General features: G+C 40.7%; 1 protein-coding gene across 1 annotated transcript in view; it reads left to right on the top strand.

Moving 5' to 3' along the window:
- Slc35f1 (solute carrier family 35 member F1) overlaps positions 1-15,154 on the top strand; it is a 408,573-nt gene that overhangs the window by 367,789 nt on the left and 25,630 nt on the right. The window contains exons 5-7 of the mRNA XM_027402097.2: positions 4,508-4,664; positions 6,643-6,695; positions 13,958-14,112. Of these exons, the coding sequence (XP_027257898.2) occupies positions 4,508-4,664; positions 6,643-6,695; positions 13,958-14,112 (365 nt within the window). The remainder of the gene's footprint in view (positions 1-4,507; positions 4,665-6,642; positions 6,696-13,957; positions 14,113-15,154) is intronic.

Below are 15,154 nucleotides of genomic sequence, written 5' to 3'. Positions count from 1 at the left end.
GGCCCAGAATGAATGGTGCTGATGAAACTTGCCCATCATGTTTGTCTACTGCAGACAGGGGTCAAATGAAGGCACCCAAGCTCTTGGCATGAGAGACCTGACTTTGACACCCATGGAGTGCCTATCACAGGCACAGCTGGTCACCGACCATAAGAACTTTCTACACCATTAAGCTCTTCTAAAGTAGATTTCTTTTCCAAGTTGGTCAATAAAATCATTGGACCTAATATGTAAACTCTTTTGCCATTAGCTTCCCATCTGCATCACGGGCCTCTCTGAAAGACCATCTATGCCTTTGCTGATGTGAGTAGTGAGAGATACCTAGTAGATTGTGGGGATGTTAGAAATGGTGGAGCACGTGCATAAACATGACCCAGTAAATCCCCAGAGATACATCACCGTGACCTCTACTTTTCTAACTCGTGGATATAAATACTAAAGATGAAAGCTGTAAGAAGAGGACAAAAAATTAAAATCATGCCCTTTTATAAAATATTGCTTCTCCTAAAATAGCCTTTTTCTATTATATTTATTGCATCTTTTAGGTCATTTGTGATGATGTTAGTTACCCATGACAATAATTTATTATTAGCTATAACTTTGTATTTATTTCAAGGAAAAGAAAACACTTTTAACGAGCCCGACAGCTCAACAGAATCAAATATAAGTGACATTTTTGCTGAATATGCCGTGCTGCCAGGTATTTTCTTGCACATTTTATCCTAATAACTCTGAAAAATTCCCATGTTTCATCCTCAGAAATCAAGGTAAATTGGTGGCCTAGATGGAAAATCTTTACAGTTTTTTTTTATTCAACTCAATTTTTGTTTTTCTATAATTGCATCTTGTTTGAGAAATATGAAGGTGCTTTAAAATGGTTAATTAGAGTAAAGACTATCCTGGATTGTTCAGGATGGATGATTGCTCAGATGTGAGATTTTAAAGTTAGCACTGAGTGCCATGAAAACAAGACAGTTAGTTCTATATTTAAAACTCCAATGCATTTAAAGAGATGGATACATTTTCATCAAAGGAACTAGCAGTCCTCCAATACACCCAAATAATAAAACTCATTCTTGAACTAGTGGCAACTCATGCTTTTTGGATAACTTTTTCCTAGTACCACATATAACAAATATCTATCTTTAAAAGTTGTTTCTGGTGATTAAATAAAAATATAATATGGAAAACTAATTATTGAAAAACAATTATGAAATGGTTGACTAGAAACCATTATCAGTCTAGGCTGAAAAATGTCCCACCCATAGAGACAGAAAGTTATTCAAATAGAATGAAGATTAGCCCTTTAAAAACATCATTTGTGAACAAGTAGTGAGACGTGGTATGTTAAACATTTTCTACATACTATTTTATTCTTGCAATAATAACATTTAAGATAAAGAAAACAATGTAAAGGAAGACCCTGGTATTCATGACAGGTGTGATTTACCCAGATCTACCTGAATGGAAAACTATCAACATTCAAAGCATTGCCATATGAGAGGTCAAGACATTTCCAGTCAGATAATTAATTTTAACACTCTGGGAATTTAGAATGGTGTAGTACAGTGGAAGTATATAGCATCATGGTGGAACTATAGCTCCCTTCATGACATACAAGAAACAGAAAGAGACTAAGAGGAATGGACTGGGTGTCAATATCCACTTTAGGGCCAGGCTCCAAAAGACATCTTCTGTCTTCAGCTCTACCTCCTAGTAGTTTCCACTCCTTGTCAATAGCACCATATGCTGGGAACCAAGTCTTCACAAGAGGGCTTTCAGGAATATTTAAGTCCAAATGGTAGCCCATGCTATATGCATATACATCCACTTTAAATTAACTTAAAAACAGATGAATAGAATTACTGCTAATTCATAATAAACACTATGCAATATTTTGTCAAATGATAACTTTGAAAATATTTTTGAATCGGAAGTTGTATGCAATTATATTATTGTCAAAAATTATTGCCAACTAAATGAAGATTTAAAGCACTGATAACTGCATTTCCTTGGTAGGTTAGTCTGCAGGCTAGCCTATAACTGTAAAAAAGGGGTGGGTGGGACCTGCCCTTCCAGAGTACCTGACTGATTTCTAGCACTCACATTTGGCATCTTACAGCTGCTGTAACTCCAGCTACTGGTGATGTGACATCCATGTGTGCACATGGATAAAAAAAAAATCTTTTTTTTCAACTTTTTTTTATTTGAATTAGAAACAGGATTGTTTTATATGACAATCCCAGTTCCCTTCTCCCACCCGTCCTCCCCTAACCCCCCCAACTAAAACCTTATCTGTCACATATCTTTTGTGCTCCCCCTGGATGGTGAGGCCTTCCATAGGGTGTTATCAGAGTCTTTCGTATCCTTTGGGATAGGAACTAGGCCCATACCTGTTTGTCTTGGCTCAGAGAGTATTCCTCTATATGGAATAGGCTCCCAAAGTCCACACCTATGCTAGGGATAAATACTGGGCTTCTACAGGATGTCCCATAGACTTTTGAGGTTTCCTCACAGAAACCCATGTTCCTGGGGTCTGGACCAGTCCCATGCTGGTATTCCAGCTATCAGACTGGGGAGCAAGAGTTCCTGGATGTTCAGGTCAGCTGTTTCTGTGTGTTTCACCAGCCTGGTCTGGAGCTCTGTGCTCTTCACTGGTCCTTCTCTGCATCTGGGTTCCAGTTCAGTTCGGTGATTAGTTATGGGTGTCTGCTTCTACTTCCACCAGCTACTGGATGAAGGCTATAGGATGGCATATAAGTCAGTCATCAATTTCATAATCAGGGGAGGACAGATAAAAATAAATCTTAAAAGATAAAAAGCTGTGTAAGACTAGTCACAAAAAAACAGAGTCCACTTTTCAGGACTTTTAAAAGATAGACTGATGTTCCTCTAGCTCTTATTAAAATATTTCATTATGACTTCGTTTTCAGGAATTCATTTATATAAAATTAATTGTATTAACTAAGAGTTTTATTAAGAAGCCCTTCTGTATTTAACTAGTACAACAATAATTGATATTCATGACAATGACTTCATGTCATTACAAGAGTCTGAACTATTTCCTGAATGAAAAATGACTAAAAGATATGCTGAGAATTTGGGGTATTGACTGTGTCAAGTTCAAAGATTTTCATACTTCAGTCGTTGACACATAGAGATTAGACAGTTGCTGAAGATTCTCCTGCACCCCCACACCCCCAGGCAACCTTCATTTCTCTAACAGACGTGCCCAGGGCATCTTCCCCCAGGTCTGCTTTCTCATCAGGGCCTCATTAAGATTTTTGTTCACCTGCTGAATGGTGATGGTAGCTCCTCATGGACTCAAGGAAGTCTCCAAGCCCTCCCAGAATCACATCCTCAATTTCATTCCCTTGAGAGTCACTCCAGCAAGCTGTTGTCTTTCAGGGTCTCTTCCACTGTCCTCCCACCGGGAGTGGGAAGTTGCCTGGGAAATGGTGATGATGCCATTTAGCATCATCACCATTATATTATATTAGAGATATAATCCAGGTGACGCCATGCAGAAATCCATCCAAGCCCTACTTTGAGTCATGTGAACCCTCTACCTAGACAATGTCCCATGCTCTCCAAAGAATGGTGGCTGCCTTCTTCTACAGTTTTATGGTTTGTTCAGATAATCTCAGAATTCTAAGTTTCCAAAGGTGGGTGCCTTCCTTAAGGGTGCTGTTGCAGTGGGCACCCTTCCCATCCTTCTCTGCTCTCCCAGAGCTGTGTCTGCAAAGCTGACAGCCGCCTGGCACCTGATGCACGGAGCTAAAAGGCACCAGAGAGAGTCCACCAATGAGGTTGCTGCCACTGCTCATTTTGATTCTCTCTTTCCAGGGCTTCCATCCACACTGCCTGAAGTAGGAAGAGTTTTCTTAATTATAGGATAAGGAATTTATTAAAAACTCGGCATAACAGAACCAATCCAAACTGAGTTTTAAACCAACATGATTTTTGTTTGAAAAATAGAATTATGGTGAATTATTTCTTGAACTGCCTCAGAGAAGTTGCAATCTTACAAATCCTGTCAGTTCCCTTGTCTAAATAGGTCCTCATTTTGCCAATGGTCAAAAACAGATTATTGACTGCTGTTATACATTAAATTCTATGCATTGAAGAGACTGGAAACTGACTTCATTGAGTTTATGACAGATTCACCAAACAACTGGAAATGCCATTAAACAAAAATAATACATGTACATATTAGCTTGTATTTGCAGACACATCCCTAGACAGAGACATGGGCTTGGAGAGAATTAGCCTGAAGAAAACTTCATTCTTCAGGAAAATTTCCAGTTCCACTAAGATAGGTAGCTTTTTATATCCCAGCATGTCTAGAAAACATATTTTTAAAACCTTTACTTGATTCCAGTTGGAAATTGCTGGGCTTCTTATAAAAGTGTCAGAAGAAAATAGATAAGAGAAGCTCAGTTTTCTGGTGCCAGGTTCTTGTTAGGAAGATTTTCCTGAGGCTCCATCTGCTTTCTTTGTTTCCTAGGGGAAAATAAGCTGGTAGGGGACCTCCTGGTCTTGGGAGGAGCCACACTGTACGGCATCTCCAACGTCTGGGAAGAATCCATCATCCGAACTCTGAGCCGAGTGGAGTTTCTAGGAATGATTGGTCTCTTTGGTGCATTTTTCAGTGGAATTCAATTGTAAGTAAAAACAACAAGAAACTTGAAAGCTATAACAAGTGGGTTTCATTTTTCCAGATTTTGCCCTCAGCGTGTAAAAACCAAGGCAGAAAGGAAATCATCAACCTCCTGCACAAAGATCTTATTCAATGTGCAAAATGTATCCTCATTAGTAAATTACTGCCCAACTAAGTAAGTGTATTATAAATTACTATAAATCATTTAATAGATTTTGAAGATGATTTTGGAGAATTAGAAGTATACTCATTGTCCCAGTGACTGGGTTATAATTCACAAAGACAGTATAAACAAAGCATAAATGTCATGATTTGATGCACTTCAAAGGGACTATGTTTTGTTTATTAGTGACAACTGTTAGGAAATGTCTACTTTAAAACTGCCCTTTTAATGGGAGAGATGGCTCAGCAGTTAAAAGCACTGGCTGCTCTTCCTGAGGACCCAGGTTCTTGTCTCAGCATCCATATAAATGCTCACACTGTAGGTGACTCCAGCCCCAGTGTATCTGATGCCCTCTTCTGGTCTTCTTAGACACCAGGCATGGGTGTGGTGCAAAGGCAGACATGCAGGCAAAATACTCATGTACATAAAATAAAATGGAAACATTTAAAAATAGAATTGCCCTTTTATAGGTATTCTTTGTTGCCTATGTGTTTGCAAGAATGAACCACATTTCAAATTCACATATAAGAATTTAGCATTCTCTTTTCCTTACAAAGATAGAGACAGAACATTGAGATTTACTAAAATGCACTGAACATTCAAATGCCAAAAAGCAAAATGCACCAGTTTGTCAATAATTCCAAAACTGGAGCAAAAGTCACTCCTTAAAGCACTGTCTGGTCCCTCAAAATTTGTTGTAAATGAAGCATCATTTCCTACCAGTGAAGAACACACATTTCAGGTCATATGAGAAACCATCTAGTTTCACCAAATAAGCAATTGCTATTCCATGAAATTCCTTTCTATAAAACAAACTCTTTGTAATTGTATAGGTTTGTTGTCAGAAATTACTTGAGGAAAACCTTTTGGCATCACTTGTATATATAGGTTGTTCGCAGCACATCCCCAAAGCCTGTGTCCTGAAAGACTGCAAACTCTCTAGAAGACACACAGAAATGGAAAGCTGGGGATTTATTTGGATTTCATTTCGAAAGTATGATGGCATTTCAGAGCTCCTAAATTTGCCAATTCATCTTTGTGAGAGGGAAAAAAAAGGATTATCTAGGTAAACTACCCCTGGCTGGCATTTTATAGATGGATGGTTCATTTTATACATTATTAGTAGTGTTCTTGCATCCAAAATATATATCCAGAGATCTGCTGCTCTTTTGCTTGGTTATGGTCTGTTATGGCTAATGGAGCTATGGGGGAGGGGCATTGCTGCCAAAGTAAGGGCTTTGTTTGGTGAATCAGTTAAGTTGATACCTTGCTGGTAGAGTTATTGAGGTGGCACCACCCTAACCTCCTGATCCAGTTCAGTTCTTGGAGCAACAACACTGCCATTGCCAAGAACTAGTCATCAGCTAAGTGCCTCCCTGAGGCCCTCCAAGCTCACCTGAATCTAAAGGTGTATGGAGGAGGTTCTAGAGGCAATGGCTTAACTCTCCAGATGACGATCAGACACATGTAACTCTGAGAATCAGTACTGTATTGAATGTTCAGTGAAGAGATTAAGACTGTAAACATAGAGTTTTCTCAACTTTGCCATTTGCTTCCCCTAAAGAACATGGGCACAAACAAACTAAACCCTAGAAACCTGTTTGGTTGAGCATACTACAATTTAAACTCCACCAGACCCTCATGGTTGCTGGCCACACATAGCCAATACCTTCCAGGATGAGACCACAGGCTGCCTCTGCAGAGGCCAATTTAGTTTTGAAGTTCAAATGGTTTTGTTAAGATTTGTATAACTATGGTAAATGACAGAAAAAGGAAGCGACGTGTGTAATCCTTTTGCTCATTTCCTTTGATTCTACAGAGCCATCATGGAACATAAGGAGCTGCTAAAGGTACCCTGGGATTGGCAAATAGGTAGGTTCTGCTTATTCAATGTTATGTTTTTATTAGGAAATCTGAGAAATGCGTTTGAAAAGGTGTGTGAGGAGGTTTGGATGGGGCAGGCAAGGAAGGGATTTAGAATGACAGGGGACAAAAGAAGATGAAATTACCTTGCCAAGTTGGGAAGCCCTTCACACAATAAGAGACTGGATTTCCTGAATCATCTAGCTTCCTGCTTGGGCCTCTGCAGTTAACACTGTCAGGGTGTTTTATGGGAGACACAAAAGTGTGTTATTAGGTTAAAGACCAACTGAAAAAGAAAGGCCCAAGGCAGTAGTGGTATAGAAATGAGAGCAATTTGCTCCAGTCGAGAAATACAGAATGGATGTGGTCATTAAAAAGCAGCACTTTGGGAAAGGGGGAAACTGAACTTAACAAAAGACATGAAAGAAACAATGTAATGGGCATCCTGGCTCTTCATAACCTTTTCAGAACGGAACACTTACACTTAAGAAATTGTTAATTGATCTCTAACTGGCCCTGGAAACACTAGACAGGCATTCAACTATTCCATAGAGTATCTTAGATTCTACCTGTTTCTAAACTCGCTTTCTTTAAAAAAAAAAAAAATTAGGGTAAGGCTTTCAGATCCATGGTGATACTCTAATTAGCAATCATTCTGCAAGGCCTAGGAGGAAATGCCCCTTAATTCACTCATAAACTCTATCTTGAATGAACAGATACCAGCAGTGAACACGGCTTAAGTTTAGGCCGGCAATTCTTAACCTGTGGGTCGTGACTCCTTTGGGGTCGGATATCGTATATTTACATTATGATTCACAGCAGAAGCAAAATTACAGTTATGAAGTAGCAACATTTTATAGTTGGGGTTGCCACAGTATGAGGAACTGTATTAAAGAGTCTCAGCATTAGGAAGGTTGAGAACCATTGGTTTAGGTCAGGTGGGGTAGTACTTGAAATATGTGTGCAGAATAGTGTAAATTAGGGTTGGGGGATACAGATGCTGCCACCTCACCTCCAATATGTATAGCTTTGGTATACATGACAGCTTCTGTGTATTTTCCTTCCATTGGAAAAGACATCAGCATCACTGTATCCAGCCCCTGCCCATAAGCATCCAGAACTGGTTTACTACCAACACTATGCCCCCTGGTGGCTGACTGAGTGACAGTCATTTTTATGAACCGATGGGTTTGCTCAGTGACTTCAAACAACCCTTGTGTTTGTTTTAGAGTCCTGCATTTGTTTGTTTCTCAAGTATGGATAGGGGATATTATAGTTAAATGAAAATCAACAGAGAGGAGGGTGAGGGAAGAGGAGGAGAGGACAGCTAGGAAAGAAAGCACCTGCCAGAAGCATGCGCCTTTGTGACTCTTGAAGCCAGGATTCTTAAACGTGACTTGCTCCACAGCACTTCACAGTGGTCTGTGAGGATAAATTAATTCGATATTGATGGTAATGGCAGTAATCAAAAGGAATTTGTCCTCTAATTATGGAGATGTCCTGTGCATGTCCGCCGAGACTTTGTTATAATTCAGTGTTAGTTAAATGTGCCGTCACAAGGTAGTTTTATCCTGAACTCTCATATGGCCATTAAGATGTCAGTCCCCTGCAGCTCAAGATGATGAAGACTGTGTAAAAGGAACATATCACAGGGCCATCAAATTAATTCCTGGTAGGAAATGAAGCCAAAATGGCCTAGATATAAGATCAAATATTCATTTTCCCCCTTCCTGAAGCACTGTTCACTTGAATTGGATATTTTATGCCACAGCCACCTTAGTCCCTGTAAACTTACTCTGATTGACTGCAGAGCCTGGTTGTCTAGCTGAGTTATAGTCATGTGGCATTCAGTAAACCACTGATCATTAAATGAGCAGGTGAGTGAATGACAGCAGAAAAAAATGGGTCTCTATTCTTACAAGCAGAGGCTTGAGATAATGCTGCACTGTCTTCTGAGTAACTGAGAAATGGCAGAGAAGCTACTAAAGTTCATGGACCAAAGGATCAGGGAGACACTGGGGGAGGTCAACATCATGTTATGCCTCCCCCAACCCCCGCATGCTTCAGGAGGTCAGCCACGAGTGAACGAGAGCCCTACCCTTCATGGGTGTGTCCTGGAGAAGAGCACCTGTCACTCTGGTGAAAAGAACAGAATATAGAGAGAGTGGAATATAGTTTATAGGTAGAGCCCTTGATTGGTGTGTTCAAGGACCTAAGATCAGTTTCCAGTAACACATATTGGGGTAGGGACAGGGATGACACAGAAGGAGAGACGATCTTCATTCACGCTGATCTATCAATGAATTTCCCCTACCTTTCTCTGCCTACAATTCTAATATACCTCACAGAATCTCTGGGGCAGCTCCTATGTTATCAACACAGAGAGTGTTTTTCCCCTGTGAATGTAAGTAGGAAAAGAAGTACTTTATATTTTCAGGATATGAAGATTATTTTCAGTGGATTATTGTTTTGTAGAGTGCGTGTACTAACTTCAAGATAGAGCGATTAAAAACAAGATGATAATGGTTATCATTGTTTTCATTCCTTTGTTTTACTCCACTAAGCATAAAGATTGCTTGTGATTATCTAATCAGTAAACTCAAGTAAAACATAGGACTTAATACAGCCAAACTGTCCTCCCCCGGAGCAGGAACGTTAGGCTCACAGCCAGAAATCCAGTAAACAACTTAAATATTCCCTTTTATCGAATGTGCCATTTTGTGTTAATGGGTGTATGAACAAATGTAAGCTGATGTGGAAGTCAAATGTGAAGGAAAGAATGTTCTGGGGGTCAAGAGAAATAGGTTTGCTTGCATGGGGTGCCTTTGCACTTTTGATGTGATAGCTGATGACTGTTTTGTTACCCCCACCTGGCAATGGGATCATGTGGTCACAGAGCAGGGAACTTCTGAAAGTTCCTTAAGAATGCCTTCAGGAGTGCTGGGAGAAGGCTCAGTGGATAGAGGGATGGCTGAAAGTATGAGGACCTGAACTCAGATCCTCAGACCTCGGGTAAAAAGCAAGATATGGTGGATTGCATCTGTAATGTCAACACTGGGGAGGCAGACACAAGTAGATCATGGGGCCTTACTGCCCAGCTAGTCTAGTTAATCTTGGAGCACTGAGTTCCTGAAGACTTCCTGTCTCAAGAAATCAACTGGAAAATGATTGAGAAGACACTTGATATCAATCTTTGATTTATACACACACACATACAGACACTCTCTCTTTCCATCTCTCTTTCTCTTCCTCTCTCTCTCTCTCTCTCTCTCTCTCACACACACACACACAAAGTATCAGATCCCACAAATCTATAACTGTACTTAATATAATCATTATATATTTGCTAGCCAAAAATAGTTCCTTTGCTTGATCATATCTATTGATTGGAAATTCTCCTTGTACAGCAAACTGGGTCTTGAGGTGAACTTCTAATGTCCATTAACTACCTAATGTCTACCTCAGAACAGCAGGTGGGCAAGACATGGCAATACTTTATCCCTCCTCTGTCTAATCATGTGTCCATTCGACTGACTGCTTTACTCGCAAAATAGGGTATCCACACACAAAAGCCCTTGCTGGCTTAGTAGAAGCAATCATCTATGATGGTGTGTGTCACCCCCATCTAACTTCAGCAGTGTTATGAAATACATGTAGAATGTTTGAACTGGAGTCATCCTGAGTTGGCCAGATTACTAGAGTGATGCTCTGTTATATAGCTGTGTTCCTATGTGGTTTCTAAAGTCCTGCCTCTTCTCTGAGACTGCTCATGACACATCCAGAACTCTACTAGACTAATCCACATGAATGGTGAAGAATTATCTAAACCAACACGTTCAAGTGTTGTTTCGCTTCCCCTGAAAATGTGACCTCTCATTGCTCCCTCTATCTCAGTAAATGTCACCATGATGCACCCATTTGCTGCAGCAGAGAGATAGCAGCTTCCTTCATGCCCTCCTTCCCCACCACAGCTTAACTTCAAGCCATCAACAGGTTGGCTCTGACCCAGCCACTTCCCTTTTGCTCCCCAAGTGAACCACCGTATTTTCCTGCCTGATCACAGACACCACTCTCCCCACAACTCTCTTTTCATGTTGTCCTCATTTCATTCCTCCTCCTAAGAGTAGCCAAAGTCATCTTTTAAAAATGTACTTCAGAGTCGGTGTTGGTGGCACACGCCTTTAATCCCAGCACTCGGGAGGCAAAGGTGGGCAGATCTCTGTGAGTTTGAGACCAGCCTGGTCTACAAGAGCTAGCTCCAGGACAGCCTCCAAAGCCACAGGGAAACCCTGTCTCAAAAACAAACAAACAAACAAACAAAAAAGTACATCATGTTGTGATAAATCATTGGTACAAACTGCACAGGGGATTCCTAGTGCAATTAGAAATTTCTTTCTAAGACATTCGGGGATCTGCATGATCTACAGCCTTTTTAATTCCTCTACCTCATGATTCAGTCATTCTGGCCTCTGGAAGCCCCTAGAATAAACTATAACTTCCTCCTCACTGAGAGTCTTTTCAGGTAAGACATCCTCTCATCTCCCGCTAGTCCTTGAATTCAAAGTAAATGCCACCTCTGCAGAGCGGACTTAGCTGAGGATCCTTCTTAAAGTAAGCCCTGGCCATTCTCTCCAAGAAAACTTTTCATTATCTCACGATGAGCAGCTTTAAGCTTCTTGTCTGTTCCCCATTTCACTGGATTCCTAGTCAAGCAGAAGACCCATGGCACACTAGATTCACAATGAAAAATTTGTTGAAAACGAAGAGTTGAGGGACAGATGGGGTGGGAGAGCAAGGGAAGAGATATCACAATTGAGGAAGCCATTATGGAGCTAGGGAGAACCTTGATGTTAGGGACATTCCCAGGCATTCACAGGGATGGCCCCAGATAAGAACTCTAGCAATAGTGGAGAGGGTGTCTAAACTGGCCCTCCCCTGTAATCAGATTGGTGACTCATGGAAGCAGATACATAGATCCACATCCAAGTTCCAGGCCGAGCCATGGAAGTCCAGTTGAAAAGAGGGAGGAGGTATTATATGAGCAAGGGGTGGGGTGGGGGGTCAAGATCATGACAGGGAAACCCACAGAGACAGTTGACTGGAACTTGTGGGAGCTCACAGACTCTAGACTGACTTCTGGGGAGCCTGCATAGGACCGAATCAGGCCCTCTGCATGTGGTCAACAGTTTTGTAGTCTGCTCTGTTTGTGGGACTCTAGACAATGGAACCAGGATCTATCCCTAGCACATGAGCTGACTTTTTGGAACCTATTCCTTATAGTGGGTTGCCTTGCTCGGTTTTGATACAGGGAAGAGGGGTTTGGTTCTGCCTAAACTGAATATACCAGGCTTTGTTGACTCACCATGGGAGGCCTTACCCTTTCTGAGAAGTGAATGGGGTGAGTGGGGGGAGATGGGGAGAGGGGGAGGAGAAGAGGGAGGGGGAACTATGGATGGTGTGTAAAATGAATAAAATAAAATTTTAATATTAAAAAGAAAAAGAGAGTGAATACAAAGTATCAGAGCCCACAAGTCACTGTCCATGTATGTTTTACCAAGAAATAAGATGGAAGATTAAAGAGGGAGGGAAGGAGGGAGGGAAGGAGGAAGGGAGGGAGGGAGGGAAGGTGGGCTCTGGTGTGTCTGGACTATATTCTACCCAAATTTGATTATCTTTAGTAGAATAATTTATGAATAGAACTTGTTCCTGTCTATTAATGGTAGATTTCTTAAGGAATTCTGAATTAATTCTCAGGTCTTTTCATGTATTAGTCAGAGGTTATCTAGTATTTGTTATATATTATTTTGTAAGATGGTTAAAAGGAAAGTCAGTTATAAGTAACATGAAACTCAAGTGAAATTGACTATTTTTATGGAATTAAAATTTCTGATGGAGAGTCATACACCATGTACTAATATTTCAGCAGATTATATATGTGCAATGAGGTCTCCTAGCTTACTGAACCCAAAAATAGGGATATCAGCCTGCTTGGTTTGGAGGTCATGTCCACCACACTAGAGGGGGCTGTTGTACCATTTGCTTAATGTTCTCAATGATTTTTAAATGTATCTGATGTAGCTTTTTTTAGACTTAGGATCAGAAATATAGAATAAACTCTGTGCCCTTTAGGAGCAAAGCAATGGAGGAATCACCAATCTTAATCAGAAGACCTGTACATCCAATAGTCCCCCCGAACTCACAGGATTCAAAGAAAGCAAAGTGCTCACATTCTGCACCAGGCACCTTTAATCCAAGTCTCCATTGGAGAGGTTACTTATGATATCCAGAAAACCATAGAATTGTATTATGTCATGTTCTTTCAGAGAACAAGCAGAAAAGTGAGCATTATTTATGCATATGTATCACCTCACTATCTGGGGGAATGATGGATCCTACAGTCACCTATAGAACCCTGCTATATACAATCCAAACCCTGTACTCACAGAATCAGTATTAACAATAGTGTGCCTAGAGTCTATAATAACCTAGGAAAGCTGACAGAAGGATAACTCTGAATTTCTTTGGGGTAGAGATGAACACAATTCATTAGTTTAAAAGACATTAATAAATTTCCTATGTTCAAAGAAATTCCATTGTCTGTCCAAAGATGTAGTTTAAGTCTTCAGTTTGGTGGTCCAAGTTCAGATCTCTAATTTCTGTACTGTGTAGTTTACCATTGAGAGCAGTACATAGTACATTTCATTCATGTTTTGCAAATAAAGCCTAAGTGGTTAAAACTGTTTTGAAATACATGGACAGGCTGTGAGAGATGGCTCAGCAGCTAAGGGAAGTTGGCTGTTCTTGCAGAGGACCTGAGTTTGGTTCTCTCCACCCATATTTTAGAGTCTCACAATGGCCTTCAACTCCAGCTCTTAAGGTCTGATGCTTTCTTCTGACCTCCTCAAGCACACACACACACACACACACACACACACACACACACTGAGGGGGGATCTTAAAACTGACACCAGTTGCAACCAATTGGGGTAGACTTTGGGCCTCTCTACATATTGCGAACAAGAAGCTTTTCTGGAAGCAGTTGGTTGTCAGCTTCATAGCAATAAGAAGGTGCATTTTCCAAGCACAGATTTTAAGTCCCCATTTTATGTTTTATCTGGGTACCAGCCAATATCAAACACCACACAATGCGGTGAAGGAATAAAATTACCTATAATGAGTCATGGATGATGTGCCCTGTCCCCTTATCTTCCAAGTCCAGATGCTGAAGATGCCTTGCAGAATCCCTGACATTTCTTCTCTTTGCTTCCTAGGACTGCTCTATGTTGGCTTTAGTGCCTGCATGTTTGGTCTCTACAGCTTCATGCCAGTCGTCATAAAGAAAACGAGTGCCACCTCTGTCAACCTTTCTTTGCTCACAGCAGATCTGTACAGTCTGTTCTGTGGACTCTTTCTCTTCCATTACAAGGTAAGTTAAGTTGGAGCTTCTTTGTGACAATGACAGTTATAGAAATATCAAGTTCTGGAGGACATGGTATGGGATTTGGTATGTGGGGTCCTGATTTTTATGTGGTGAGTGGGAATTCAGCTCTGGGTGGAGATGCCACAATTTAGATATTCATATTTCAACTCAGAATAAAGGTAGCATCTTGTCCTGAGAGACCAGTGACTAGAGACAATAGACAACAAAAGGTAAGCAACAGTCATTGGGAATTAAGCTCTTTAAAAAGTGGGGTCCTCTCAACCTAGAAGCTATGCTTTCCAACCTGAGATTCCAAAGTTTATATTCAGTTTTTCATTCAATTCCCAAGCTGCAGCCACAAATAGATTTTTCTAAAGTCTTTGGTAGTGTATTTACTCTTTGGGGAAGTGACATAATCCACAGTCTCCCAAGTTCTGAGTTTCAGATATTCTAAATCAAATATGAATGGAAAAGGTCATTGTGTTCCCTCAAGGAAGTATAATAACTAACTACCCACTTGCTGATCCATTAATAATCAGTTAGAATTGGCATGTGAGAAGAAACCCAGTTTGTATTCTTTCATTAATCCTGTAAGACAAGGATTGATGGATTGATGGGGAATATGACACAGTGTGGCCAAGTGTAGAATGTACACACACACACACACACACACACACACACACACACACACACACATATCCAAAGTAGGACATGCAAAAAAAAGAAAAAGCAGCAAAGACCCTACACCCTGCTGATCAAGGGCATCCGTCAGCATCATTAATGCAGTGGATATTGAGGCATGTTAGCTGACAGAGCTCATCCAACCACATGAAGTTGGGCTTGGATTGTGAGGCAGGGTTCTTGGAGAAATGATAAGCTGAGAAGTGTAGGTACTGGAGATGCTAAGAGGCAAAGCCGAAGTGAATAATCAGAATTGTGGCAGGAAGAGGCAGGAGTCCTACTCAAAACATATCGAGGAGAACACAGGCCAGGCCAGTTGGTGGGAAGACTGGAAACAGATCCAGTCAACTGGGAAAGATGCTATGTT

Source organism: Cricetulus griseus, chromosome 2 (assembly GCF_003668045.3).
Source record: "Cricetulus griseus strain 17A/GY chromosome 2, alternate assembly CriGri-PICRH-1.0, whole genome shotgun sequence".
Classification (NCBI taxonomy): domain Eukaryota; kingdom Metazoa; phylum Chordata; class Mammalia; order Rodentia; family Cricetidae; genus Cricetulus; species Cricetulus griseus.
The sequence above is the reverse complement of the archived record's forward strand: the minus strand, read 5'-3'. Positions and strand labels throughout refer to the sequence as shown.